Source organism: Antechinus flavipes, chromosome 6, assembly GCF_016432865.1.
Source record: "Antechinus flavipes isolate AdamAnt ecotype Samford, QLD, Australia chromosome 6, AdamAnt_v2, whole genome shotgun sequence".
Taxonomy (NCBI): domain Eukaryota; kingdom Metazoa; phylum Chordata; class Mammalia; order Dasyuromorphia; family Dasyuridae; genus Antechinus; species Antechinus flavipes.
Window position 1 is genome coordinate 240,205,170 of NC_067403.1, and position 25,802 is coordinate 240,230,971.

General features: G+C 39.7%; 1 protein-coding gene across 8 annotated transcripts in view; it reads right to left on the reverse strand.

The window, feature by feature from the left end:
- Positions 1 to 25,802, reverse strand: part of PHF21A (PHD finger protein 21A) — a 196,516-nt gene that overhangs the window by 130,091 nt on the left and 40,623 nt on the right. For all 8 annotated transcript variants that reach the window (XM_051964581.1, XM_051964587.1, XM_051964586.1 and 5 more), the window contains 2 exons: positions 16,284 to 16,316; positions 13,959 to 14,024 (listed from right to left, as the gene is read on the reverse strand). In XM_051964581.1, coding sequence (XP_051820541.1) covers positions 13,959 to 14,024; positions 16,284 to 16,316 — 99 coding nt within the window. The remainder of the gene's footprint in view (positions 1 to 13,958; positions 14,025 to 16,283; positions 16,317 to 25,802) is intronic.

The window sequence follows — 25,802 nt, forward strand, 5'->3', positions numbered from 1 at the left end:
AGTACTCTTTTCACAACCTCTTCATGCCTTCTTTCCACTATGAATCCTGGTCCACATCCTTCCATTAATCCTTCATAGAAGATCCACATAAGAAGCTGAAGGTCCTATTCTTCCTACTCTTGAGAGTTGTGATAATCCTGCAACTGTTCTCTGGCCACCTACTGTCCATTATTCTGCATGACCATACCATTTTTCAGCCACATGCTACCAATTATGATTTTTATGTCAATTTTGGTGCAAAAAGTACCTATTCTTTACACTATTTGTCTTTTCTGCCTCCCTTTCAGTTCTTTGCAATTAAAATTCTTTTAATAAGATGGCATCTCATGATTTCCACCACAGTGGGAAAATACTAGGGCAAAAAAATGATTTGACTACAACCCCATGAAATAGTACAGAACATGTAGCAATGACATTCATTTTTTCCTAATTATTCAGAGGGAGGGGTGCTCTTATTTTTTAGCAAAACTGTTAAGTAAAGATAAGAAATGTATTTTTGTCAGGAACGACTCTGATATGTGCTAGTTTTAATTTTTTTTAATCTGATTCCTCCATCTCAGGTCAGAAAAACTACATCTAACTCATAGACCTGGTGATACTTCTGATTGGTATATAAGTTTTGAACTACTCCACTTATGATCAAGATCAGTTTACTCTTACTTAGGCTACCAAAGGGGCTCATTATATCAATGACAGACTTATTTTAAAATCTGAGATTATTCAGAATGCTGTGGCTCAGGCCAGCCTCAAGCTTCCCTAGTGGCAGGGATTACAGGTGGGCATCACCACAAGCAGCTCCATTTCTAATATATACTAAATCTCTTGAAATTATTGTTTAACAGATTGAAAAAAAATAGATCCTTCTTGAAACTAATGCATTTTAGTTTAGCATCAGGCAACATGACAATTTAGGACCTTGTCCAAGTCGATATACTTGTTTGTAAACAGAATATGGGCCACACACTGTTCACTAAAAAGAATAGCCAATTTAGTTTCCTCTCCTTTATTTAAGCATTCAAGGAAACTCTACCTTTAAAACCCAGTGTGATTCTCAAAATAATACACCGGTCTGAAGGGTTGAACACAGCTAATTTCTGAGGCCTTCACTCTTCAAGCCTTGTTTCACATCTGGTTTCAGTTATAGTAAAATCAGACTGGCGATTTAATCCTTCATTTTTCACAAGGAAATCAAGCAGTAAAATCAAACTCGGATTGGATATAATGGCTGGAGAACTACACTTGAGATTCAAATGCTTGGATTCCAATTCTACCATACTTGTTAGCAGTGTGACTGACTGTAGCAGAGTCAAAAAAACTGCAGAATATTTATTTGTCATCTAATCTAACCAAGAGCTGCCTCAACATCACCTTCAGCAGGTGGCCAAACATCTCTGACGGGAAGGCAACCGCTGCCATTGCGGACACCTCGAAGGGCAGAGCTTTCTCTTGGGTCCAGCCCAAATCTGCTTCTCTGCAGCCCCTAATTCTTTGAGACCTCTCAGACCCAATGTCTTTATATAAATATGCCCTTGTCATCTTCTTCCTCCAAACCCCTTCGGTTCCCGCCTGGCTCACGTCAGGAGCATGCTTCTCCAGCTGGTCTCCATATTCCGGAGCCCCGACGTCCCCTCTCTGTTGCCAGTCCCAGCACTCTCACCGAGGGCTCGCTTCCTCTGCCCTGTACCACGGTGGCCGTCTCCTACAGACATCCTCAGCCTTGCCACATCCTTCTGCTCCATATCTAACCCATGCACTGCGGTCAGATTTATCTTCCTAAAGCACAACTCTGATTATGATGTCACCATGTCAAAATATTTTTTCACCGAATGAATCTTGCTACGTTCTGGTAGATTCTGGTTTTTCTACAGAAAGAAACGTCTGGGACATCATGTCCTGGCCCCAAATTTTCTGGCGCTCTTTCATAGTGATGGACTTCACTCATCAAAACTTTGTCTCCTGATATTCAAGGCTCTCTACAACTGGCCCCGCCCTCTCTTTCCAGTCTCCTTTCCCACACCTCCCTCTTCTCCTTCACTCCTGCAAAGCTAGGCCACTTGTTCCTCCAGAGAGCTTCCACTTGGGAACCTTGGCTCCTACCGATCCCTGGGCCTGCTCCGATTGTCCCAGTTCCTATGAGCCTTTCGGGTCATCTCTGGGAACCCTCCCCCGATTCCCTAACTGCTCCTTCCTTTGAGCCCACATAGCAAGGCCTGAACTTCTGTGTCTGGTCTTTTCTCCCTCTGCTAGGTCATTAGCATATGAGCATTGTATATATAAGCTTATATATATTATACAAGAGCATTAGCCTCTTAAGTTCAGGGCCTGTGCCTTTTTCTTCACAATCTTTGCAGAGCCTGCTTAGCACATGGCCTGCAAACCAACATTTGCTGCATTAAAGTACCTGCTACGTGCGGCAGATTCTGGTTTCCTTAAACACTCCACGCATGAAGGAGATAAGGAGACAAAATAACTCTGCCGCAGAGCTATAGAATACTTAGAAGTACTAGTATTACTACTGCTCATGATAATAGCGCCTGTGGACCTAAGCACAGAGAAACCAAATACAAGAAATCCTAACTCAAACTCAAATATGCTGATAATTGGACAGTTACTTTCCCAACTGTCCTTCTCTGCTATTCCTGGGACACAACAAGTGTGAGCCAGAATGAGCTCTTTATGAAGGAGACTCAGTCCTACGGAAGTGACTTGGCCACCAGCTCATAAGTAGTAGAACTGTGACTGAAACCCTGGGACCCGCAGAGCGCTGGGAGAGGAATAGAGCCCAAGGAGGGGCCAGGCCTTCCAGTGCCAAACAGGCTCCTCGAGAGGCAGCCCCGGGCACAGCGCTCTGGCAGGGGCGCGTACGAGGCAGGGATGTGCAGAGCCAGGAAAACACTGGACACTGTAACAGCAGGATTGTGCGACGACCAACTTGGGCAGCGCTTCAGTGATCCGAGGCAATCCCAACAAACTTTGGATGGAAAACGCCATCCACATCCACAAAGAGAATGCTGGAGATTGGATGTAAATGAACACACACTAGGTTCATGGGTTTTTTTCTGCCTGTTTTTCCCTTTTGTTCTGACTTTTCTCTCCCAACAAGATTCAAAATTTCAACAACAAAAAAAAAGAATGTACAACAACAAAAAAGAATGTACATGTATAATCAGAAAACAAATGTTGTTTTTATGTGTACTTGGAAAAAATAATAGATAGGCAGACAGACAAATAAAGAATGCACTAAGCATTAAGGTGTACAGACTGGTTGGAAGGTTACTGCCGCAGTCAGGTGAAAAGTGATGGGTAAGGGATGAAACTACAATGGTGGCCGAGAGTGGAAGGAAGGGGATGGACAGACTAGATGAGATGAAAGTTCAAATCAGATCTGGCATCTTATTGGAAGTGTGGACCAAGTGAAGGTATGGAGCTCAGGAGGACATCTGGATTTGGAGTCTTGACAAGGGGAAAGACAGCTGGCACCCTGGGAAGCTGGGGAGGTCTGTGCATTTGAGATGGCCACGGGACATTCAGTTTGAGATCTCCAAAAGGCAGTTGGTATTGTGAGACTGGAGACTGTACCCAGATACAGTAAATGGACCTCAGGAGCTGAAGATATCATCAAGTGAGAACGTAGAGAGCAGAAACAACAGAGAGCCCAAGAAGAGCACTGAGGTCACCCCTGGTTAGTGGCCAGGAGGAAGACCCAGCAAAGAGCAGTCAGACAGAAGTATGAGAAAACCCAAAAGGAGAGTCCAAGAGCAATGCCAAATTCTGCCAAGGTGAAGAAGAATGAACATGGAAAAAGGCCACAGGACTGGCCATTCAGGGGTCTGAATCTCCAGCCACCCTCTTCTCTGCTTGCTGTACACTTGCCGAACCCTGCGGGCATGCTGGCTCCAAAAGGGGACTTCTTCCCCATCACGACCTCCACATTCTCCTGCTGCCAGCTTCACTCTGCAGCTCTCACTCCTTGGAGACTCACCCCATCAAACTGGCCCACCCTATTTACATCATGGTGGCTGCTGTGCACCAGCCCCAAGACCTTCTCCCTCTAAGAGTCCAGCATTCAGATCACGACTTTCCTCTGCTTCCCAACTCCTGTCCCCCCCCCTTTTTTTTTTTACAAGGAAACTGTAACTCATGTCAGGGCTTCTTCAAACTCGTTAAACTCTCAGTTTCTCAGTCTCCTCAAGTCCCATGACATCCATCTTCACTGTGCCTCCTCCACACAAAGGATGATCACACTTGCATCTTATCATTACCTGTAAGCACTATCTCTTCTAAATAAAAAACTCCTTTATCTGACTGCAAACTCCCTCACCACGAGCTCCAATCCCTCCATCCCCCACTCAGTCAGCTGCAGGGGCTCTCCCCCGCCTCTAGGGCCCCATATAAAGGCCTTCACCAGCTGGTCCCATCAGTCCCCTCCTGCCTTCTGCAATCCAGCCAAACCAGCCTCCCCTCTGCTTCCTGCTCACCTCCGGCTCTCTCTCTCCTTTCTCCCCACACCTGCAACAGATTTCGTCTTTGCTCCCACCTGACAGGATTTTTCTCTTCATTCTCAGTTCAGCTCCAGCCCCCTTCTACATGAGCTCTTTCCTTATCTCTTAACTGCTGGTGCCCTTCCCTCTTACTCGTAATTTTTATTCATCTATTACACACACAAACACACACGTATGTGTATATATGTGTGTGTACATATACATATATGTGAACACCCATACACAGAGCTTATATATGTGTTTGTGATCTTCCTGAACCAAAAAGAACATTTGCACCCCCAGTATCTAAGCACAGTACCTGGCACACAGTAGGTATTTCTTGTTTGATGGATATTTTTCCTGCTAACAACTGTTGAATGAAAATCTATGATATTTTCAAAACCTGTTATCTCAGCACAATTTAAAAAACAAAAACTCCTCTCAATCCAGGCCTTTGACCAGATGTCTTAGCTTAAAACAACCGAATTAAACCAGCAAAGAACACACAAGTCAGGGACAAGAAGAGGAACAGGACAGGAAGCTGGGTTCCAACGCAAACAGAACTGGTTTGAAGGATTTAGAATTAAAAAAACAACATATTTTACAGATAAGGAAAACAAGGCCCTGTGGTGCCTTGCTACTTGATAAACACTTGGGGAATTACACGGAGCAGCCAAAGGTCTTCGACAAACTTTGGCGAAAAGGTCACTCTATTTTCCAGGAAAGGGAATGGAGGCTGCGGACAGGCGCTTCGGAGGCCTCTTCAGCTCAGGAAGTAGAGGGCGGAGGTCACGGTTGGTGGAAGCACGATGGGGACGTCCCCACCGCGCTCCCAACACTTCCCACTCCCGGGGGAATGATCCACTCTTCCAGTCTGAAGCCAGGCCTGCCTTCTGGCAGGGCCCACTGGAGAAGATCAGGACACCAAGAACTGTTCTGACTGCAGAGAGGAACAGCCCCTCTGGCCTTCGGTGTCTTCATGTTCTTGGCCAAGACTTCAAAGTCCGCCATTCTTCCTATCAATGTTTCATCTGGGCTGAGTTTGAGCCAACTGGACCTCCTCCAGGAGAAGCGCGCTGGCCTTGGTACAAAGGAGAGAAGAGAGCTGGTGGCACGTGTACCTTGGTACGGGGAAGACGAGAGACCCGAGGAGCGACTCCTGGCCGCCACAGGAGACACCTCCCACTTTGCGCCTCACCTGGCTGCTGAGGGATGCGGTCAAGCCCACCGAATCCTAGGAGCCACAGCAGAGTCACCCTCTCAGCCAACAAACAGACTGACCAGCGTCCCCGCTTTGGTTATGAATGAAGGTTAGAAATGGTATCTCAGGCTGCAGATATTCAGGGATCAGGTGACCAATATTCCATTATAGGAGCTAATTTACTTGCTTGACTCCAAGGCAATGAGGCCTAAAGGCAGTGTAATTATTGTGCCTAATGTCCTATCTCAGAAGATATTCGGTGAAATAAGAGTCCACAGAGTAATAAGAATGTACTGTTTAGTAAATAAAACTGAAGTGGGAATATGGGAATCCAAATTTGCAAGTGGCCAGTGATATGATCTCACATAAGATAGTTAATCACTCTAGATTGTGGTTGTCCAATCTGGAGATCCAGGACAATATGTAACATACCAGCTACTTACAACCATGTATTCAAGTTAAATGGGAAATGCTCTATGTCCTTGGAAAAGTGGCGTTATCCAAACACAAGATGAAGGTGTTAACTAAAATGAAAAATTACTCTCGCTACACAACCATCAACTGCTATTAATGTAGCACTACCTCCAAAAATCCATGTGTGTTCATTAACTCCTATGGGAGACATTATCAACAGTTTATAGATAGAGGAAAAATGAAATGACTAACACAGGACCCCTCAGCATAAACTAAAGAAGAAACAGAAACAGAGCCAAATCAACTGACTCTCAGAGCATTTTCCAAGCCAATAAGCCATACTTCTTTCCATAGAAAAATTGTTTTCGACACATACGGACTACTCAGGCCCAAAAAACAATAGTTTTTTTTAAAATGTACTTTAATCTTTAAAAAATGTTTTAGTGATGCTTTTATCTTTTTATAACATTGATTCAGTAGCTGCTTTTCTGAAAAGAACACGAAGCTATTTTACTATCTAACTCAACATACGTGAATGGCAACTACTTGCCATAATCAGGAATGATTAACCCTTTACATGTAGGGCAACTCGTGTCTCCCTGTATTGGATAGACATTCTAGAAAGGTTGGGCAAGGTCATTTCTAAGGGATGTGGAATATAATGTACATGAGAATTATCACTGAGCTTACTCATTCTAAAAAACAAATTGGGACCCAACAGTAAGGTCTGCAAACTGCTCTAGCTTTCTAAAATGAAAAAAAGGAGTGGTGGGTGGAAAACCAAATTTCCAAAGCCAGTTCTTTGTAGCATCTATTCAAATATACAGTAGAGGAGCATGGTACTTGTGTACAAATGAGTAATTCCAAGAAAAATATGCCCCCAAAGAAATGTCAAAAACGAATTAATCAGTTTTCAAAGAAACACACTGTGGAATAAATGACTATAAAAACACATTTGTACAAACTAGAGTACAAATGTGAATAGTCAGGTACTCCTATGAGGTATCCATCCTCTTCCCACATTCAGAGAGGCAGACAAAAAAGTCAAGTGACTGCTCAGGACCAGAGTGAGTCAGAATCTTCTGTTCAACCTGTAAAAATCAATGTTACCTCTTACTCCCATCGATATACTTCTTGTAGACCTAGACCAAGGCTCTTCTATTTAAAATCTTCTATAAGGAAATATTTTTTCTCTTATTTTCCCATCCCTCTTTCACTCATATCCTTTGTATACAAATATATAATTGATCCTCTACAGCCTACTGGAATCCTTTCCAGCCAAACATGCACATAGAAGAACTAAGGCTGGAAGAGGGAGGGGTGGAAAGGGAAAAGGAAAATGTGTTTTTCATTCATTTATGACCAAAACCTTTTAGTGTTTGTGGGAAACTACCACAACCTTTAAAAGAAAAGTTTCTTGAGGACAGGGTTCATCACTGTGAACACAGACTTTTTAGTTTGATAATTATGCATGTTATTTTCAGTATTAAATAGAATCAACAAATTGAGGGTAACTGATAAATATTTATTAACAATAATAAGGAAATCTACAAGTGGCATCTTGCCCTCAAGAGATCAAGGTTAATATTGAATTTTGCATTAAACTCTGGTTTAATAATGTAATAATTCAGGATCTAACAACAGCTTTCTATCTATTCTGTGAGTTGGGATAAGGGAGAAAATAAAGTTATTCAAAGTTCCTTTTTTCAACAAAGTTAAACTTTGCTTTGACCTTTTTCTCTACTCACACAGCCATCACCTGAATTCAGACTCTTGTAAGAGCCTTCCAGTTCATCCTCTTACATCAAATTTCCTCCACATAGCTGCCAAAGTGGTTTTTCTAAAGCAGAACTCTGACCATGTCACTGCCGTGCTCAATAAATGCCAGTGGTTTCCTACTATTACCTATAGGTTAAAAAATAAATACATCTGGCATGGAAAAACCTTCATCATCTATCTGGCTCCAAACTACCTTGTTAGCCTCATGCATTAGTCCCTTTAATGCATACCCTAACCAATCTGGCTTTCTTGCTGTCCCTCAAACTCAATACTCAACCAGCCATTTGCCCCATGCCTATAGGTCATTCCCTCTTATCCTCTGTACTAGACTCCCCAAGATCCCTTTAAAGCCCAACTTAAAAATCGCAGTCCACATGGGGCTTTTCTTCATTTTCTCAGATACCAGTCTTCTCAACAAAATAAATTGGGAAATAATTTGTGTATATACATACATACATACATACATATATTTTGCTGAGGCAATTGGGGTTAAGTGACTTGCCCAAGGTCACGCAGCTAGGAATTGTTAGTGTCTGAATTCAGATTTGCACTCATATTTGAACCTACCAGGTTCTCATATATACCTAGCTACATATATATATATATATATAATTTTTTTTCTGAAGCAATTGGGGTTAAGTAACTTGCCCAGGGTCACACAGCTAGGAAGTGTTAAGTGTCTGAGGCCAGATTTGCAATCAGATCCTCTTGACTTCAGGGCTAGTGCTCTATCCACTGCACCACCTAGCTGCCCCTAATTTTGTGGGTAAGGGAATGTTTCTTTTTCTTTTTTGCTTTTTATATTTCCAGTGTTTAACATATTGCCTGGCATACTGTAAGCACTTAGTAATAAACACTTTCAGATGAAACTCTAAACCACCAACACACATCTACTGATTGATTTTTCATAAATGACAATTTCATAAGAATTGCATTTAGATTTCCAAAACTTTTGTTATATTTCCTTAATGCATTCTCAAATCTCAATATTTCTTAAAATAAAGTGCCATTTCTAAACCTTGCCAAATACTATGCCATGTGAAGCATCATGAAACTAACCCATTACTGACAGTAAAATATGTTTCCTTGCTTCTCAACAGAGTGATGGCAAATTATAGGTATAGAATGATATGACTTTGGCATTGTATGCTGAACTATACACTTCTCTGCTATAAGAAAGGGATCTTCAGTTGGGGGAAAGAAATCACTAGAAAGTTAAGAATGATTTATTTTAATCAGTAAAATTTTTTTCAAAAAAGGTAAAAAAAGTAATTGTTTTTAAATTATTGCCACACTGAGGGTCTCAAAAACAATCTTTCAGGTCATGTGGAGGGTCACATGTATAACCAAATCTTCATGTGTCTGTTTTGGAGAAACAGAAAGACTAAAAGATCTGATCAGCACAAAATCTGAAATATTTAAGAATCACAAAAACTTTCAGAGAAAAAGACCATAAAAGGTCTAAGATGGCACTGGCTCCTGCCCACGCAACCTTCACAAGAGGCGCCCTTGTTCCTCTCCAGAGGCTGGAGACCCTGGTCTCCCAAGGTCAATCAGCCCAAGGCCCTCCCCTGCCGGTCTCCTCATCAGCGCCCTGTCGCTGGATTCAGGGGTCGTCCCCCAAGAGCTGAGGCTGCCTGCTGCTGACTTCCTCTCTTTCCGCACTGCCCAGAGCTTCTAAAGGGAGGCTCGCTTCGTTCTCAGCAAGGAGCCTATGCCGAGCTGCCCGCAGGGGACCGCCTGCTGCAGCCCCCAGAGGCTTCAGCCCCAGGACCCGAAGCCCGATCTCCCCGTGGGACAAGTCTGCGTGCCCAGAGAAAAGAAGGAAAAAGGAGGGCAGCACCAGAGCACCACTAGTGTTCCAAAGGCAGTCCCTCAACGAGAGACTCTGTCCAACTTGAGGGGCTCTGCCGCCGGCCGAGATGAAACTCACCCACCAGCCCCCAGCTGTCAGGAGACCAGGCTTGTGCCTCCTGATTCCGCTAGCGCTCCGCTCCCTCTTATTTCCTTGGCGTCCACATGGCATGTCCCACTGGGGACGCACCCACTTCGCTCTGGGAGACGAGGGACGCTTCTTGCATTCCTGGTGCCCCACATGGTGCCTGATGCCTAACAGGCTCTCAATCCATGTGAACTGAACTGAATGAACTGAACTGGGTAATGGAAAACACTGGAACTTTCTGATGAGGGGCTCCACAGGCTACTTAGAGCTAAAGGGAGAGGAGCTGTCCAGGCAGCAGATCCCCTAGGACAATGTTTCCACAAGTGAATGAATGGAAAAGCATTTCTAAGTGCTTAGCAGAATCTGGTTTTCCTCTTTTTCTTCCATATGGTCTTTAAACAAGAAAATGTATGAAGGGCTAAAGTAGAAGGGCAGGAAAATTAGTAGTGATCTACAACACTCGAGAAGACAAAGATACACTAGTGATAACGCAGAGGAGAAAAAGGAAAGTATGGGGTAAAAAGGTTCAAAAAATTCATCAAGTTTTGCCACATATTAAACAGGTCTGTAGAGAAAGTAAAGCAAAAAACAAGAACAATTGTTGTGTCCTGCTTTCCTGAGGATGGTGGAAATACAGAGTCCATTTATTACAAGGTCTTCCCCCCTTTTATACCCCCATACTCTTATGTAACCAGTATATTCTGCACACATGGGACCACATAAACAACTTGCTATGGTACGTAGTTTGCCACCTGGTACCACTCTGCTTCAATCTCTACACAGCGATAACCTGTTATCGCCGCCCCCTGACTTCTCAGGAAGGCTGAGAGCTCTTAGGGGAGATGGGGAGTCGAACCAGGCACTGTCAGCAGGTTCCCTCTGGGCTGAAAGGTCTTATACCTCATCCAGAGTTCCCCACTGTCTGTGACCCTCTACAAACAATAAATAGCAAGAGGAAAATCTATTAAAACAAAATTAAAGCCAAGTAATATTTCTTCCATTTCTATATTATTGAAAAATTTTTTCTTTTATGTTCTTATGTAAGCTATTCCAGAGTTACCGAAAAACAATCTCTTTTGTGGCTAAGTTAAAAAAGATTCCTTTGAGAAGACAACTTACAATATGCTTACTATATATTTAAACACCAAGTCTATGATATCTCACTGGTGACAAAACTCCCTCTGTCAACACAGATGAGTGATTATTGGGCTAGTTGATCTTGAGAAGGTTTCTGAAACCCTAAAAAGCTTAAGTAACCTGCCCCAGGTTAAACTATCTATGTATAACAGAGAGACAGGACCTGAATCTAAGTCTTGGGTCCCCAACATTGCCTCAGCTTGGATATGCTCTCATCTGCCTACTTATAAGTGAGACAGAAATTTCATCCCAAATTCTATCATTACTTTCATTCAGTTATTCTATCTTAGCCTGAAAATGAGATGTTAATATTAAGTGATCCAATTTCTAAAATCCTGAGCTTCCACTCCAAAGGGACAGTCCACTAAGTTGGGTTGGCTGAGACCTGAATGGGAAGGCCCAAAGGACGTAAGCTCCTTGCGGACTGTCTTTCATTTTGTCTCTATTCTCCTGGCACCCTTTTGGAATGAATACTTCATAAATGCTTGCTGGATTTGATCAAAATCCTCTTTTTTGCATCACTTTATCTCTTTAGTTCCCATGAGTTCAAATATCTCTATGTAGATTCCTCCCAAATTCCCATATACAGCCCTCATCTCTCTCCATTTCCTGACTCACATATGACCAACTGCTTACTGAAGAACATTTTCACCTGGCTGTCCCACATGCATTTCAGGTCCAAAGCAGAACTCACTGACCTTTCTTCCTAAACCTTCTCACTTCCCCATTTTCTGATGAGGGCCTAAGTATCCTTCCAGCTGCCTAAGTCATCTTCACGAGTCCTTCACTCTTCCTCACACTCCATTTCTGCCTCGATAATCTCGTTCCCATCCAGCTCTTCTTCCCGCTCACATGGTCTCCACCCTAGAGTAGGTCTCTACTGCCCTTCACCTTGCCTCCTAATTCGTTTCTCTGCTTCCAGTCTCCCCTCTCTCTGACTCATCCTTCTTCATGCAGAGATAAAACTGATCACGGTCTGGCCTAAGTCTGACCGCTAATCAATCGAGAGGCACTTGCTATGTGGCGGGCCCTGGGCCGAGCTGACCAGGAAGCTTCAGTCTTTCGCCTGCTGCCAACTGGCCGTCCCAGCCTTCATTACTTCTCCTACAGCACCCTGCTTTCTCCCGGAGTCAACAGTCTGTCTCTGGCTTCCACAATGGTGACCCAGCTACCTCCCATCTTTCCTGTCCACAGGAATCCCACATCCGCTTAAGGCTTCCCTCCAGGGCCACCTCCTATATGAGACCTTTCCTGATCCCCTTTTCTCAAAAATTTACTCTCCCTAAATTTGTATTTATTTACCTACATGTCATTTTGACTTGATAAAAGGTAAGCTCTTTAAGAGCAGGGGCAATGCCTAGCAAACAGTAGTCATTTAATAAGAGCTGGGTGAACCAAGGTGACAACTCACTGTTTGCCACTTAATGAAATAGACTACCAGACATAAAAGATGCAAATTTCTATTAAATAAGTGTCCCCAGAGAGCAAAAAGAATAAAAGCCAACTATGATTAAATTTGATTTCTGACTACTACAGGAGCGAGCCAGATCTTTTGCTTTCATTTTCTTAATATTAAATCTCCTAAAGTTGTTCAAGTATACAAAATGTCCCTTGACAGTCAGTTCTCACCTTCTATCTATCTGTCTGAACACGTGAGTTTTTCAGCAAATGTGACTCATGCACTGGCATCTTGTCCAACTAACCTTGATGCTAGAAGGGCCCTCAAGCTGACAAAAATCTAAGGCTAGAACACTCTCCCTTACATAGATCAATCATGATGACTTCAGAGAGCTGAATCAGCTTTACAAAAGACACACACTGGCAAACTCAGTTTATATTTTTCCTTACAAATTATCGACCTTCACCCTCTAGACTAGTTTGGTAATTTTCCTCTTCTAATATGATGGGGAAGAGGGAAGGAGAAGGAAAGAAAAGTAACTTTGGGGAAAGACTCAATCTTGGAATATGAACTAATCCCTATGCGTTTAATGGAGAATCACCAAGTTAAAATGACAACACAACAAAAGCCTACACCTGAGCAAAGTTCAGAGTTTACTGTCATGAAAAGCTGAACAAAAGGAGAACACAATTTGACATCACTGGAAAAAAAAAAAAAAAGGTTCAAAAGGAAAGCAATGATTCAGGTAATACTTTACTCTCCAAAATTCACTTTTAAAAATTCCTATATCAGTGACTGGGAATTACCTAGTGAAAAATCTTCACTAAAATAGTATAATCATGTAGTATCAGATGATATTAAAATAATATGCATCCCAGTGTTTTTCTGATTCATATATTTATCTTCATGACAAACACTAGGGGACGGGGAAGAAGGAGGAAAAAGCAGAATATTTTTGTCAGTTTGCTGAGACATCGTGTCTATCAGCCACCACCACTCCACCTGGTGGCAAGAGCCACCAAAAACTGGTCAGAGGCTACTAGAGAATGCAGTCTCCAGAATACTGCAAACAAGACATATATAAATATACATACATACATACTTACATACATAGAGAGAGAGAGAAAGAGAGAGAGAGAGAGAGGGAGGGAGGGAGGGAGCCTCAGTCACAAAAGAGAAGTCGATCACCATTAAAGATGAATTATCCAGACAGGATAAAAGTGAAAATGGGAAAAGGCTACTTACAACCACCCTCCTCCCACTTGAGCTCCAACCTTCAGAGTGGTCAGAATCTGCATCACGCGCCCCTGTTAATTCTCTACACCTTCCACTATGGGTAAACTCTACTTTAATTAATATAGTTAACAGAAGCCTGCAATATAGCTTTTAGGTATTTGCCAGTAACACAAACCCATGGGATACTCTAGTCTGATTCCAACCAAAAATAAAAATGGATAAACAGAACTCAAACAAAATTAAAACTGAGTCTGACTGCCCACACTTATTTTCACACATGAGGAAAAATAGCAGTTCTCTTAGAAGCCTGGAGTAGACATACTGTATCTTTAGAACACAATGTTAAAAATATGCCCCCTTCTCCCCTACCTGTTTCTCACTCAAAGCTGTGATTTTGGCTTGGAGTTCATGAAGCTGCTTCTTCAGATCAGCATTCTGATTGGAAAGAAAAAAATATCTGTGAGGAAGATACTTCATTTGTTAAGGCAGAATAGTAGCAAGAGGACTTTAGACATCTATTGTATTATAAAGGATGAACCACTCTCCAAGCATTTAGCATTAACTTTACCCAGCTGTCTCATCCCCTGATACATGAGTCCTCCAGGCCGACTTCAGGCACTACTGAGGAGAGGGGCAACGTCTTCTAGAATGGTTTCAAATTAAAAGGTAGCTCAGCTAAATAAACGTTAATAACACACTAGTGGCTTGACAGCATCTTCCACTGAAACGAGCCTTGCTGCCAACAAATCATATTCTTGGGTCACACATTTAAAGAAATTATCTTATTCAAAACAAAAACATGAGATAATATATGTATGCACCTCTCTCCTTCACACAGACACACACTCTCACACACACACACTCTCTCTCTCTCTCTCTCTCTCTCTCTCTCTCCTCCCTCTCCCCCCCCCCCCATTCTTTATTTAGTTAAAGCCTAAATTTGGAAAAGGTCTCATTATGATGACTGATGAAATTGCCCAATCACATCATGACATTGTCTATAAAGGCAATTCGTCTGCGAAAATTCTAGGAATTCATATATGTACATCAACACCCCTCTAAAATGTATTCTACTTGCTTTTACTGAGATGAAAATGAACACAAATATTAACATTACAAATAGCCAATAGCAAAAGGCAGCAGATTAAATGTACTCCAATGAGATTGTTTTTACTTAACCATTCTTTTGTAAAGCTCTTCTAATTCCCCCCCACTAATTTCTATCATGTTTTATGTCCTCCTCACACAGCTCTTCTGACCCAGGAAGTCCCCATGCTAATCTCATGCCAGAGCTTGCCTGTGAAGAAAACAGGTTATGAGATAGGGCCCATCTGGTACCAGGGAGGCAGGTCTCCCTCAGAAGAAGACCTAGCAAGGTAACTCAGCCTTCCCTCTCTGAGACGAGAGATTGTCTTGCCGTGCCATTACACGGTGTGCTACGGAAACAAATACTTAGAAAGAATCACTGAATAGGTCTGTTTAAAATAAGCAAATATTTTAGTGTTTCCTATTTTAGGTTCTACTTCTAAGGCACAGCATGCCAATCTTTCAGATTCATTTTAATGTGCATTATATACAAGTTCAAAAAGGAAACACTCATCTTGGAAAAATGGACAGCCAGAGAGGAATGAGTACCATTTACCGGAATCAATGGATTACACCGAGACACAAGGAAAACGAAGCCACAGAGCTTTGAGTTTGTAAAAATAACCTTTTCCTGTCTTACTAAAAGATGGGCTAAAATGCTATTATTAAAACTCCAGGGATTTTTTTCTTTAGAAGGGTACAAACCTGCTATGTTTAATAAACAAGAAAATTTATCCATGGCACACCCATGGTTCTAGGTTTCCTCTGAATTGCTTACAAAGATGAGGGAAATTCTTTGATTTCTAGAAAGCAAATTTTGACTAAAATATAGACGTTTATATATATACATATATACACATACACACATATGTATCCCAGAAGTTATAGAAGCTGTGATGTCAGAACAGCCAATAAATTATATACATATATGTATATGTGTATATATATGTGTGTGTGTGTATGTGCATATATACATACATATGTCTGTATGTGTGTTTATGTGTATATGGCAAGATAATAACTTTTTAATGAATGGAAAAAAACTAGAATGGTCAAATCAATATATGCCCACCAAATTCAAGGAGAAATCCATAGAGTACTCTCCAGACTGATACAAATGGTGATATGTATACCCCTTGGAGATCAAATTTATTCAGGTTTGTGTAGAGAAGACCTTATAAAATATTGACTGCACATAGAGAAATCTTAAGGAGTTAAGTGATCTTGAACAATTATACATACATAAAAAATACATTTTGAGTAACAATTATGCACAGCGACTTTCAACAACTATAAGATTCCAGAAGATCTCACAATCACCCAGGTTAAGATAGCAAACGCTTCATATTTTTGTCAAGATCTAAAAAGCAATTATTCTAGTAGTAATGACAAAAAGTAATAAATGATTTACATGCTATTTACATGAAAAAATAACTCCAAGAGGAAGCTCTTCCCTCACCTCTTAAAGCATGAAGATCTCTGCCTAGGACAATGGCTTTTAAAGGTCAGACAATTCTTTAATGCCTAAAGAGCTCCCTTAAAGAATTTCATCATCATTTTTATTCTCTAACTTCAGGAGTGAATGAATGAATAAAAGTAAATATTTACCTGTGGATCTTGCTTCATTTGAGCAACCAGTTTCTAAGGGAAAAAAAGAAAAAGAGAGCCATTAATTTCTAGATGTTAATTCTAGGAGAGTTGCATTCTTCAGGTTTTATAGACAGATAAAGTCTCAAAGGTTAAGCTACAATTTAAACTGTTGCTGTTATTTTTTAATTGGCTAAGCTCAAAAGGGATCCTAAATCTTATACAACCTATATCAATGATCATTCAGATAAGACATCCTAAATCAACTCCAAAGCTAGACTGCCACCTATATCTTTTATTTTATTTATTAAAGTGTTTTATTTATAAAACAATATGTAATTTTTCAACATTGACCCTTGCAAAACCTTCTGTTCCAAATTTTCCCCTCCTTCCCCCTACCTTCTCCCCTAGATGGCAGGTAGTCCAATACATTAAATATGTTAAAATATATATTAAATTCAATATATGTATACATATTTATACAGTTACCTTGCTGCACAAGAAAAATCAAATCAAGAAGGAAGGAAAAAAACTGCAAAAGAAAACATAATGCAAGCCAATAACATCAGAGAGCTTGAGAATGCTATGTTGTGGTCCACACTCAATTCCCACAGTCTCTCTCTGGGTGTAGATGGCGCTCTTTATCACTGAACAAGTGGAACTGGTCATAATCATCTCATTATTGAAGAGAGCCCCGTGCTTCAGAATGATCATCGTATAATCTTGTTGTTGCTGTGTATAATGCTCTCCTGGTTCTGCTCATTTCAATTAGCATCAGTTCATGTAAGTCTCTCCAGGCCTTTCTGAAATCATCCTGCTGGTCATTTCTACATCTACATCACAGAACAATAATATTCCATAGCATTCATATAGTAGAACTTATTCAGCCATTCTCTAACTGATGGGCATCCACTCAGTTCCCAGTTTCTGGCCACTACAAACAGGGCTGCCACAAACATTCTTGCACATACAGGTCCCTTTCCCTCCTTTAAGATCTCTTTGGGGTATAAGCCCAATAGAAACACTGCTGTTTCAAAGGGTGTGCACAGTTTGATAACACTTTGGGCATAGTTCCAAACTGCTCTCCAGAATGGTTGGATTTGTTCACCATTCCACCAACAATGTATCAGTTACCCAATTCTCCCACATCCTCTCCATCATTCGTCATTATCTTTTCCTGTCATCCTATCTAACAGGTATGTAGTGGTACCTCAGAGTTGTCTTAATTTGCATTTCTCTGATCAGTAGTGGCTATAAATTTTCATATGACTACAAATAGTTTCAATTTTTTCATCTGAAAATTGTCTGTTCATATCCTTTGACCATTTGTCAATTGGAGAATGGTTTGAATTTGAATCAATTCTCTATATATTTTACAAATAAGGCCTTTATCAGAAACATGTAAAAATGTTTCCCCAGTTTATTGCTTCCCTTCTAATCTTGCCTGCATTTGTTTTGTTTGTACAAAAACCTTTTAACTTAATATAATCAAAATTATCTATTTTGTGATCAAAAATGATCTCTAATTCTTCTTTGGTCACAAATTCCTTCCACCTCCACAGATCTGGGAGGTAAGCTATCCTATATTTTTCTAATTTGTTTATAATATCATGCTTTAAATCTAGATTATGAACCCATTTCAACCTTATCTTGGTATATGGTGTTAGGTGTGGGTTTATGCCTACTTTCTGCCACACGAGTTTTCAATTTTCTCAGAAGTTTTTGCCAATAGTGAATTCTTATCCCAAAAGCTGGAGTCTTTGGGTTTATCAAACACTAGATTGCTATAGTTATTGACTATTTTGTTCTGTGAGCCTAACCTATTCCAATGCTCAACTTCTCTATTTCTTAGCCAGTACCAAATGGTTTTGGTGACTGCTGCTTTATAATACAGTGTTAGATCTGGTACACCCAGGCCACCTTCATTTGCTTTTTTTCATTAATTCCCTTGAATTGTTCTTTTGTTCTATCAGATGAATTTTGTTGTTGTTTTTCTAGGTCAGTAAAATAGTTTCTTGGGAGTTTGATTGGTATATTTCATTAAATAAATAGATTAGTTTAGGGAGTATTGTCATCTTTATTATATTCGCTTGACCTATCCAAAAGCAATTAATATTTTTCTAATTGTTTAGATCTGACTTTATTTGTGTGGAAAGTGTTTTGTAGTTTTGCTCACATAGCTCCTGACTTTCTCTAGGCAGACAGATTCCCAAATATCAAATATAATATAATATATATCGATAAATATCAAATATAATATATAAATGCCACTTTTGCCCACAGGCCCAAGAAAAACAGAAGAAAGGAAAAAATACATCAGAAATAAAAAATTGCCTGCCTATATCAACAAATACAAGCTACAATCTGGCTGGTAGTCTGGTCTTGCTCTTGTCACACAGAAGACCCAGATTTTGATAGCCAGAGATGTCTAAGAAGGAGAGAGCAGACAGGTAACAATGCAATGCTCGGTTCTTCTGGGTAGGAGAGCACCACCAGCATACTGAGCAAGTACAAAAGACTCACTGCAGAAAGAGGAGATCAAGTAAAAAAATGATGGGAAAAAGGAAATCAAACCCAACCCATTCGACCTAGCCCACCTTCTACAGCTAACTCACTCTCTGGAAAGTAGCAGAAAATCTTAAAAGTTTCTCAAGAAGAAAAGACTCTGATATCTTGTTTGTGTGGGATTATTGGAGGGAAGGGATGATGAACTACATGGTACTCCATAAGTAAATTAACACTTCTAAGTCAAAAAACTCACTTTTATTTTTATAAGAATCATTCTAAAACACTTCATCCACACTTATGCCTTCCTAATAATGGCTACAAACTCCAGTTTGGCTTTTTCCCAATGACTAGATGGTATATTCAGGATCTTGTCACGAGGAAGGAAGAGGGAAATAGTATTTTATTTTAGTTAAATTTCCAGTTCATTTTTAAAATAAGATTTCCAATTTTTATCCTTTTGTCTTCTCCTCCTTAAGATAGCAAGGTTATACTTGTGCCTGTAAACTTATTTCCACAATAGACATGTGAAAGAAGAAAACAGAAAAAAAAAGAAAGAAAGAAAGAAAGAAAAAATAGCATTTTTTTTTTTTGCATTCAGACTCCATTATTTTTTTTGGGGGGGGGGGGAGATGTGGATAGCATTTTCATCATGAGTCCTTTGAAGTGTCTTGGAGCACTGTCTTGCTAAGAAGAGGTAAATCCATCATAGTTGTTCATTGCACAATGTTGCTGTTACTGTATACAATGTTCTCCTGGTTCTATTCACTCCTCTCAACATCATTTCATATAAGTCTTTATTTTTCTGAAATCCATATGCTCATCATTTCTTACAGCGCCCAGTATTCCTTTATATTCCTATACCACAATTTGTTCAGTTATTCCTGAACTGATGGGCATCCCTCAATTTCCAATTTTTTTGCCATCACAAAAAGACCTGCTATAAAAATTTTTGCACACGAGACCCAGTGTTTCACTGCCCTTTGGGTTAAAGAATATGTATTTTCACCAGAAGGACCCTTCCAGTCCTAAATCTACAGTCCCATGACAACACTGTGTCTGATCTTATAAAGACAAGTTTGCTTTTTTAAAAAAAAGTTGTTAGACAAGTGACCAGGCTCTGAGTGAGAAGCTGGGGTACAGTGCACAGGCCATACACCACCCTGGACTCAATGACCTCATCTCGGCCACTCAGAGACTTGTTCAGTTTTCTTCCAGTGTGTGAAATTTTAAAGTATCCTTGGTCAGTATGCTTTGAAACCAGGGGACAAAATCTTCATTTCCCAGCAAACAGCCAAAAAGCTTCAGAAGAGACCAAAAATAGGGACACAAGGGATAACCTTACTCAAGAATCCTCTTGAGAAGAAAGATGTAAATTTATTTTTCCTATGCTGTAGACACCAAGCTGCACTTGTGATGAGAAATGGTTAGCTAAGATGGAATTCTAAGTGACTACCTTCAGCTCTCATAACTTTAAAGCTTTGTCATGATATTAATGCTGAGGATTCCCTGAATAAAAAAGGAAAAGTTCCTAGGTATTCAAAACAACTAGGTGGCACAGGAAGTACAAATCAGGCCTCAGACACTAGCTATGGAACCATGGGCTAGTTTGTCTCAGTTTCCTCAACTATATTTAACGTTTCTGTATTTGTGGTGTTTTTATGCCCTAATATGTGGTCAATATTTCTGAATGTACCATGCCATGCCCTGCTGAGAAAAAGATATACTCCTTTCTACTGCCAATCAATATTCTCCAGAGGTCTATTGTATTGAACTTTTCTAAAATTCTATCCATCTCCTTAGCTTCTTTCTTATTTATTTTATACTTTTATTTATCTAGATTTAAGAGGGATAGATTGAAGTCCATTCCCCATTAATAGTTTTATAACTATTTTCTCTTGGAACTCATTTCACTTTACCATGAAGAATTTGATGTAATGCCATTTGCCACATATTTGTTCAGTATTGATATTCATTCATGGAGTGATGCCTTCTACTAACATGTAGTTTCCCAGTTTGTCTCCTTTAAATGGGTTTAATTTTGCTTTTGTCTGAGATCAGACATTTCTGATTTTTTAAAATTTTAAGCATAATAGATTTGTCTGAGATCATGGCTGCACTCCTAATTTTTTTTTTTACTTTAGTTAAAGTATAATAGATTCTTCTTATTTTAATTCTTGCATATACCTTCTGTCTCAAGTGTTTCTCTTATAAACAATGTATTGTTGGATTCTAATTTCTAATCCATTTTGCTATATTCTTCTATTTTATGGGTGAGTTCTGCCCATTTGCATTTACAGTTTTGACTGATGAGTACAATTATCCCACATTCTATTTTCTTATACTTATCCTTTTTTTAAACTCTGTCCCATCCTCAATAGTCTGCTCTGCTTCTGTTTATTGCCTCTTATTCCCCACCTCACCCCTCCCTTTCTTTTCCCTGACCCCTTTTCTGTACTGCTTCGCTGCTGAGTAAGATGAATCTCTATATGCTGAGTGTATTTATTTTTCCTTCCTTGAACTAGTTCAGATAAGAGTAAGATTCAACTGTTACCCATTCCTCCTTCTACTCTCCCTATATTATATAAATTCTTCCTTGAACACCCCATATAGAAGAGGCAAATTTCTCCTTCCCCAATTTTTCATTCTTCTTTAGAGCATTACAATATAATAAAATCTCATCTATGGTCTCTATCTAATTAGACTCCATTTAAGATCTCTAATGATAAAGTTCTGAAAGGCTCTTCTCATCATATAAGAAGAGAAACAGCTTAACTTTGTTTAGTCCTTTATGATTTCTCCCTCATATTTACCTTTTTATGCCTGTTTTAAGGTCTTGTGTTTAAATTAAAATTTCTATGAAGCCCTGGTCTTTTCATCAGGAATGCTTGAAAGTCTATTTCATTAAACACTCATTTTCCCCCTGTAGGATTATACGCAGTATTGCAGATTGTTATTCTTTGCTGTATTCCTAGATGGTTTTCCTTCTGAAATACTATATTCCAGACATTTTTATTATTTCTATATAGTGATGGCTGCTAAATCTTGTGTGATATCATGATTCCCTGGTACTTGAATTCTTTCTTTCCTGCTTGCTATGTGACCTGAGAGTTCTAGATTTTAGCTATAATAGTCTTGGAAATTTTCATCTTCGGAATTTCTTTCAAGTCCTCAGTGGATTCTTTCAATTTCTACTTTTGCTCTCTGGTTTTTAGATATCTAAACAGTTTTCCTTTAAGATTTCTATTACTATGTCTAGGCTTCTTTTTCTTAATGATTTTTGGGTAGTCTAATGATTATTTTCCTGAATCTATTTTCCTATAAAAATAGTTGTTTTTTCCTATGAGCTATTTCACATTTTCTTCATTTTTCAGTTATTTTACCTTGTTTTTATTATTTCTCGAGGTTTGGTGGATTTAATAGCTTACATTTGACCAATTCTTATTTTTAATGAGTTATTTTCTTCAGTAACATTTTGTACCTTTAAATTCTCTTTTCATAATTTTCTTGCACAATTCTCAGTTTTTTTCTCCATTTTTTCCTGTACCATCCTCATTCAGTATTAAAAATAACATTTTTTTGCTCTTCAAATATCTTCACCTCTTTAAGAATTTTTTGGGGCTTGCGTCCAATTACATATTCTTTTAAGATTTTACTTATCAATGTTTTCAAGTCATGTGTCTTGAGTTACTGTCACTACAATAGCTTGTTACGATCAGGCTTTTTTTTTGTCTGCTCATTCTTTTAGTTGATTTTGGACTTTATTTTGGTTTGGGGCTCTGCTCATTTCTGGGGGCAGGGAGCTGGTTTGGGTGGAGTTTGCCCTTTTATGTCCCTTCTGCTGTTTTTACAGCTCCATCTGGAGGCCTGAAAGTCTTCAGTGCTTCCAAGGTGGTATGGCCTGAGGAGATGTTTATTCACTACCCTTCTGGTATGAACTCTGCAAGTTCCTGACCCAAGTGTGGGTCGGTTGAGTTATGTGTGGTTGAGTTTCAGTAGACTACTGTTGGACCCCATCGCTGTTGGCCCACTAGAGGAATAACTGAATTGCTAGACTGCACTTTGGTTTTGGTTTCCTGTCCTCATTATCCACTGCAAGTGGAATCTTAAAGGTTAGGACTCGCCTCCACCTCTGCTCTTGGAGTTAGAGTCATACAGCAAAGTTTTTGAAACTTGTTCCTTGCACCATACACAGGGAGGGTATTAAGGGAAGACCTTAAATACCTCAGCTCAGAACTGCTTCTCTCTACCACAGAACTGGGTAATGGGTGACAGATTCCAAGGGGTAAAAAAGATAGGAAAACGGGTTCTATTCCACCTTCCCTGCAATCAGAATGAGACCTGTCAAAGACTTTAACTTAAAAAGGCCCAAGTCTCCTATTGCATCCAGGGCCACCTCCAGTCGTCCTGATCTGTGTCTGGCCACTGGACCCAGATGGCTCTGGAGAGGACAGTGAGGCAGATGCCCTTGACCAGCCCTCCCCCACTTCAATCCAACTCGCTTGCATGTCATGGCATCCCCTCCCCGATGTCCTCTTGGAGAATGAAGAACAAACAGCAGCAAATCACAGGCCTCGTCTCCTTTCCCCTTTCAAGGCTAACACTCAACCCTTTTCTGAAGTTGTGTAAGCTTCTAGTGATGATACCAGCCCCTTGTTGGAGCTTGTAACCTACCTCTGACCAAAACAACTATAAGTGCCATTAGGGGAAAAAATTATTCATAGGAGTCTCCATTAAAAAAAAAAAAAAAAAGGTGGAGACCACTAAAACCAAACAGTGCACCTGTCACTCCTTGACTGCCCCCTGAACTCTGCTGACCACGTTATAAAAATCTCAGGATCTCAGAGGCCGTACACCCCCCCCCCCAGATGTGGAATAACAATGTCCTCCACAAGAGAGGTGCCAAATACACAGGCCACAGATGCTCCTGGTGAGACCCAAACCAGGTCAAAGTGTAACTGGGGAACCTTAACAACAAAACACAGACACTGCAAATGGGTGCGTTCCTCAGTTCTGTGGCCACAGGGGCCTCCATTTCTATTGGAGTTTGATACTCCTCCCATAACATACTTCACAAATGGTCACCTAAAGTCTGCTTAAACAGAGAGGAGGAGAGCCCAGTACTTCCCCAAACAGATAACATTTCTTAGGAGTATGCTGATGCACACACCCAACTTTCCCCCTGCCTAACCTGTTCTTTACCACCTTCAGTCTTCTTCCTTAATCCGTACCAAATTCCATCTATTTCCTTTTTCAACATGAGTATTTCTCCTAGCTCCCTTTCCCACTTTAGTCAGGATGGCCCCTCTAGAACCATCGCTGCTGCCCTTCTATTTCTGGTTGCTCCCAGGAAGCATTTAAAAAAACATGAATTTCAAATTCTCTCCCTCCAGCTCTTCTCCAACCACTGAGAAGATAAGCGATACGATGCCCATTATACATGTAAAGTCATGCAAAACATTTCCACATTGACCACATTGTATCAAAAAAAAAAGTCAAGAAAGATTTAAAACTAACATGCTTCAATCTGCCCTCAAGAGTTCATCAGTTTTCTCTGAAGTTTGATCCATTTTTCATCATGAGTCGTCTGGAATTGTCATGGATCAATGTCTTGATCAGAGTAGCAAAGTCTTTAACAGCTGATCATCATTAGTAGTACTGCTATTACTGTGTATGAAGTTCTACTCACTTCACCTTGTATCATTTCATATATATTTTCCCAGGTTTTTCTGAACCCATCCTATTTGTCCTTTCTTATAACACAATAGCATTGTATCACAATTATATACCATAATTTGTTCATCCATTACCCAATTGATGGGAATCACTTCAGTTTCCAATACTTTGCCACCACACCAAAAACAAAACAAAACAAAACAAAAAAAAACAAAAACACACACTTAATTTTTTTTTAATATATAGACTTTTCTCTTTTCTTTGATCTTTTTGAAATACAAGTCTAGTTATGGCATTACTGTGTCAAAGACTATACACAGTTTTATAGCCCTTTGGTATAGTTCCAAATTGTTCTTCTAAATGGCAAACCAGTTAACAACTGCACCAACAGCGCATTACTGTCCCTATTTCCAAGTCCCTTCCAGCATATGTCCCTTTCTTTTTCTGTCATGTTAGCCATTTGATAAAGGCCAGGTATATTTCACAGGTGTTTTGATTTGCATTTCTCTAAGCAATAGTGATTTAGAGCATTTTTAATGTAACTATTGTACCTTCAATTCTTCTGAAAGTTACCTATCCATATTCTTCAGCTACTTTATCAATTGGTGAATGATTCATATTTTTGTATATGTGACTGTTCTCTATATATTTAAGTAATTAGGCCTTTATCAGAGAAATATGATATAAAATTTTCTACCACTTTCCTACTTTCCTTCTATTTTGATTACATTGGTTTTGTTTGTGTAAAAACTCTTTAAAACTTAATATAACCAAAATTATCCCTTTTACTTCCTGTGATCTTCTCTAACACATTTAGTCATAAAGATTTTCTTTATCTAGACATCTGGGAGGTACATTTTCCCATGTTTTTTCTGATTTGCTTTTAATCATCTTTTATTATCTAAATCATATTTTTACTTTACCTTGGTATACAGTGTGGGATGCTAATATATGCCTAGTTTCTGCCAGACTACTTTCTAGTTTTCACAGCAATTTTTATTGAATAGCAAATCTTGCTCAGAAAGATTGGATCTTTGAGTTTATCAAACACTAAGTACTTGAGATCACTTACTTCTGCTGATCCACCAACTCTTATACAGTACAAGCTTGTTTTAATGATTATCTGCTGTAGTACAGTTTGAAATCTGGCATTACTAGACCCTCTTCCTTCACTTTTTTCCTCATTCATTCCCTTGATATTCTTGACTTCTTATTTTCTGCATGAATTTTGTTATTATTTTTCCCTAATCCTATAAAATAATTTTTGGTACTGAATAAGTGAATTAAGTAGAACTGTCATTTTTATTATACTGGCTCAGCCTACCCCTGAGAAATGAGGCACTCTTTAGATGTGCCTCT